At 25.6% G+C, this 5,984-nt stretch overlaps 1 protein-coding gene across 1 annotated transcript in view; it reads right to left on the minus strand.

Annotated features, from left to right (window-relative positions):
* Nucleotides 1–1,971: 1,971 nt before the first annotated feature.
* The window catches only part of LOC108693949 (alkylglycerol monooxygenase-like), an 8,103-nt gene continuing 4,090 nt past the window's right edge, over nucleotides 1,972–5,984 (minus strand). The window contains exons 8-9 of the mRNA XM_018203185.1: nucleotides 5,768–5,887; nucleotides 1,972–2,199 (exon numbers count right to left, since the gene is read on the minus strand). Of these exons, the coding sequence (XP_018058674.1) occupies nucleotides 1,972–2,199; nucleotides 5,768–5,887 (348 nt within the window). The remainder of the gene's footprint in view (nucleotides 2,200–5,767; nucleotides 5,888–5,984) is intronic.

A 5,984-nucleotide genomic window follows, 5' to 3' on the forward strand; every position in this document is an offset into this window, starting at 1 on the left:
TAAATGTCTAAACACATTCTTTATTTATTTTCTATAAGAAATCATCACAATGTTTAATACATGTATTTTCATAAAAAAACGGTTTAACTTTGTTTTAATGAATAATTAGTAATATAATGATTATTATTATTATTTTCGCTATTGACGTCTTTGTATGACATACGAATATGTTATATATACATTAACTATATATATATTAATATTATATACGTTATATACATACATATAACTATTAATATTATATATGTTATATACATATTAATATTACGTATTCTTACATACATAAACATCTTATATATTTCTTTTCGAAAAATTTCAATGATTTAATCGATTCACTCGTAATACATACACACACACACACACACACACACACACACAAACGCGCTCGCGCGCGTGCGCATACACATATATCTACGCGTAATCATAAATACGTTAAGAGTGTTAATAGGCTTTATGGAACGACAAACAACGAAAACATTTGGAAGTACTAAGAGGATCTCTCGCGACGGCGTACAATTTTGTCAATTTGTACATTTTATAAATAAATTGTAATTTATAATAAATAAATTATAATTATCCCTATTTATAAAACATATCAAGTAAAATGAGAATATATTTTAATATTATTTTATATTTTAATAAAATTTTCAAATTTGATATTAAATCTATTAGGAACACAATTATTATTATTCATTGTAAGAATAGAAGAATAATTTTATGTTCTCACCTAGATAGATCGTATATATTACGAATTATGATTCAAGTAACGCTACATATACTAAAATAAATAATAAAATAAAATATTTCTTAACATATAAATTTTGATACAGAAAAGTTTCTTAAAATTTTTTTGGGTAAATATGCCGATGGAAAGAGCCTGACATATGTCAAGATCATAATTGAGTGATCTCCAACAGGTTTTTTTAACAATCGCTCGTTATTAAAAAGTTAACAAAAAAGATTAAAAAATTATTATTTCTGCCATCTCTACAACATTAAAAACTATCCCAGCAAACGAGAATGGATTGAAATGAATTGAAATGGATTCAGATTTTCAGAAAAGAAATATTGATTCACGAATGTTAAAATGAATGCTTTTCAATCCTGAATGCATTTTTATTTATTTATAGGAATTGCAAAGAGAATATCTCTATATCTTTCAATCTAAAAATAAGCTTTTTCTGTACACAACACATATTGTGAATATTGTTCAATTCAAAATTTTGAATAGAAAATGCAGTTTTTCAATCCAATTGCATCCAATTGAATCTAATTGAATCCAATTGAATCCAATTAAATCCAAAAAAAGTATATTCGCTATTTAAAATACGCATTTGGATAAAAAAAAATTTCAATCCATTTTAATTCATTCTCATTTACTGGGATACTCTCCCGCGTATGTAATGACTTTCCACCGCCTAGGAGCATAATTGTTTTTCCATACAAATGGATCTTGCTTCTCATGGAAAGTCGGAACACCTTTTTTTTAGGCAAGGGGGGGGGGGTGGAAGTCGCGTCGTGTGGAAAATTATGGGCCCCTAAATAGAAGGGGAGTTGAAGTGGAACTCATTTCGCATGTATAATCATAAAATATTTTAAAGCAAAAAATTTTGGTTTTATATGGTAGAAAAAGATATCATTTTCAATTTTTCAAAATTTTTTTGTTTGTAACTTTTTAACAAATAAACAAACGACAGCTAAAATCTGTTGGAGATCACTCAGAGTGAGTGACTCCATGACTTTGATAACATATATCAAGATCAAGATCATCGGGGCTCCCTCCATATACACCCTATTTTGTATGTAAAATTGTAATCATAAGTCATTTTTCTTTCAATCCTTTTCCTTAAGATTTAATTTTGATAATGTCTGCGAGTGAAGAAATAGGTACATGCAATATATATTTGTGTGTGTGTGTGTGTGTGTGTGTGTGTGTGTGTGTATGTGTGTGTGTGCGCGCGCGCATAAATTTTATATTAAAAAAAAAATAAAACCCAATTGAAACACATGTGCATAATATATGAAATAATCAATTAAGTTAGCGTTGTACAAACGCATGAAGTACATATAAAGAGCACAACGCATGATTTCAATAGCGCTCGTATATTTAAACGCACACTTATCAAATAACAAGCCAATGCTGGTGAGGGCAATTAAGTTGTTTGCTACTGCAATTCTTACCCAAGGATCATCTAAATTCTAAAACAGAATCAAGATAAGTAGCAAGCGTGCTCTTAATTCTTATAAATTTAGATCTTACTTTATAAATTTAGTATAACAAAAGAGGGCTATGAGCCAAAAAATTATATTATGTCATTAGTACTTATAAAAGGTATATTGAACAAAAATTTGATAAACTCTTCAACATAAATAATAAACAAAAATAAAAAAATATATAAGAAATATAAAATATACAGACGTTTCAACCTCGATTGGTCATTCTCAATGTTTCAATACAAAGTTCGCTTGATCTACAGAAATAAAATTATTCAGACATTACTTGTATAAATTATGATCGCTTATTGAATATATTTAAGGCTCACTGTAGTAGTCCATAGAATTAAAATCTTTTTTAGAATTTTGTAATGTTCCATTGTAAACGGATAAAGATTGTTTCTTCATATTAAGAGAATCTGCAGAAATCGCATTCAAGTTTTTACAATTAATATTATAATAACGATTAGAGTTAAACTTGTTGTTACCACATCAGTGCTTTAGGACCGTTGTCAATGGTGCTTATAATATTAATTGCAAAAAACTTGACTATGGTTTCTGTATCAGATTCTCTTAATATGAAGAAACAATCCTTATCCGTTTACAATGGAACATTTGATTCACTCAAAATTCTTTCAAGATTTTAATTCTATGGACTACTACAGTGAGACTTAAATATATTCAATAAGCGATCATAATTTATACAAATAATGTCTGAATAATTTTATTTCTGTAAACCGAGTGAACTTTATGTATTGAAACATTGAGAATGATCCAAACGAGATTGAAACGTCTGTATATTGTATAGTTTATATTTCTTACATATTTTTTTATTTTCCTTTATTATTTTTTTTATTATACTAAATTTATTTATTGAGCATATTACTTACATTGTTTCTTATACTTTAATTATACTTTAATTACTATTTATAAAATTATATATATTAAATTTTTGCGAGTAATTGTTTAAAAAAATAGATATATTTGCATTTCTCCAAACTTTTGTGCTGCAATTAAATGTAGTATAAGCACAATTAAATATAACAATATTATAACATAAAATCGAAACTTTGTAAGATATATACAAGTTGTATTTTAAATAACGATTTCTAATATATATTCAAGCATTTTAAATAACGATTTCTAATATCTCTTGAACAGTGCATTTTAGAGATATAATTTTAAAAAAATTTTAATAATACCATCTTATGTCCCTCTCAAAATCATAAAAGTTTTGTATCTTTGAAGAGGCTATAAGATGCCTAGTAAACGTGAATGGATAGAAATGAATTGAAATGAATTGATATCTGAGGGATATCTATAAATTTGTTTCTGTTCATGCGTGAATTTATAATTCTTAACATTTAATAATTCTTTCTTTATAAATTGAACAGTATTTTTATATTTATTTGGATCCAAACAGAAATACTCCTATTCAATATTGTACTCGGATAAATTCAGGACTTAAATATTTCCATCATAACTTTTTTTATTTAAACAAAAATGCGTATTTTTATATATAATTAATATAAATGTAATTAGTATAATTTTGAGCTGTGATGTATTCACTGCTTACAAATTTAACTGTGTTGAAATCATTTTTAATTGAAGTGAATTCGAACGATACTGTTCTTATTAATTTTAAACTGGAATGTATGGTTAACTTATTTAAAATATAAGTTTATTTTTGGACTCTAATGGATGGAAATACGAAATATGCTATTCCTCATATTGAATTTGAATGATTTATGTTCGTATTATGTTATTTTTTTTAATTGAAATGAATTAAAATATTAAATGTGCTATTTTCATATTGAATTTAAATGTTTCATATTATATTATTCATTTATATTTATATTGTTCCGTATTATATTATTTAAGTAAAACTTATATTATTTCTTGTAGCTTATCTCGAGAGCTTTTCAAAGCACTATAATAAAATATTTTTTTATTAAGTATTTTTCAATTTATAAGATTTGAAAGTTACAGTACATTGCCTACAACAAAGCAAAATATGATTGAATTCATAATCATTGCCGAAACATTTTGGGAAATGTTGTTCTATCAACTGTTGACAGTTTTTAACGTTGAGTCCAACTATGTATTGACAACAATGAACGTGTATTCGAAATAATATAATTAGATGGAGGAATTTTATTTTTATTAAAGTGCAATCTGCATTAACATAACAGCATCTAACATAACAGCAAAAATGTAAATATTATTTAATTGTAAAAATAACGCTCTCACGCACGCACACACACACACACACACACACACACACACACACACACAATGCAGAAGAAGTGTAAATCTAAAAAAACTGGATGCTCTCCGCACCGTTGTGCGTCGTGAAGTTAGCCTTCAACATTAAAAAAAAAAATATTTAAAAAAATAAAGTTTTTATAGCTCATTCGATTGTTCATCATTTGAATATATACATATGTACATTTCGAATTTTCATTTGCACATTTTTTCAATAAAAAAGTTATTCAAAAAATAATTTTGAAGAGATTAACTTCACACTAACCCCTCAACTGTGATTTGAGTCTAATCTACCTGAATCGACAATTTTCGAAACTTTAATTGTTAATAACTTTTTAACTATGAGTGTCAAACGAAAAATCAATGTTTCGGAGTGTGGAAAATCTATCTTAAACCTTTTTCAATTTATTCACAGTTGGAGAAGTTAGTGTGAAGTTAGCTTCTCTAAAATTGTTTTTTTTATTGAAAGTGTGCAAAATTTGAAATGTACATATATGTGCAAACAATGAGCAATCGATTGAATTATTGAAACTTTATAATGTTAAGGAAGCTAACGGTAATCTTCGCGTGTAACATCTTTGGGTAATACCGGCGGTACTATAACTTTCAAGCATTATAGCTTGAAAAGTATTTAATAAAATACTTTGTAATAGAGCTTTGCTGTATTACAAAAGCTCTCGAGATAAAGTACAAGAATATAATATGAAATATAGTACATAATATGAAATATTATATATAAGAACATAATAATGGAAAATATGGAGTTCCATTAAAAAAATTCAAAGTAGCCTTGATAATGCCAAACCAAAAAGTCAAACCAATAATATCTTTTTTAAAAAAAAAACTAAGAATAATAACAATTTTTGTGTGCAATTTAGAAACATTATTAAAATTAAAAACATTACTGTAAGTTATCTCTTTGAAAGGAATGTATAACAAGACTGATACATAAATATCTAATAATATAGTTTTCATTATAATACTCTACGAACTGTTTATTTTCGCTTAGTATTGTCTTCCAACTTATATTTAAACATTATAAATTGAACAAAAAATTGTATTATTTATTTATTTAATCGTATTAATATCTAATTAATGTAAAATTAGAAATATCAAAGTTTAAATCAATAATGGAATAAAATCATTTAAGAAATACTTAAAAAGAATATACATATTTACGAATTGAATTGTCAGGCAACATTTTAAAATGTGGAATTACAAAAAAAATTAAAAAATTATGTAACATAACCAAAATTTAATAACAAATAAATCCTATTTAAAAACCTACCTCATAATATTGTGATTTGTATAATTTACAATGATTGAGAAGAACCATCAGGAACTGCACGCTAATATATATTTTTTGTATTTTTGATATGTAAGGATCATATACAGTTCTAGGTTTCACCTACAAGAGATAATAGAACAATATCTTATATTAAATTTAAAATAAACTTCTGTTTTAAAAATATTATTTTTAATAATATTAAATATTATTTATAAAT

This window comes from Atta colombica, unplaced genomic scaffold (genome assembly GCF_001594045.1).
Source record: "Atta colombica isolate Treedump-2 unplaced genomic scaffold, Acol1.0 scaffold1, whole genome shotgun sequence".
NCBI classification, from domain to species: Eukaryota; Metazoa; Arthropoda; class Insecta; order Hymenoptera; family Formicidae; genus Atta; species Atta colombica.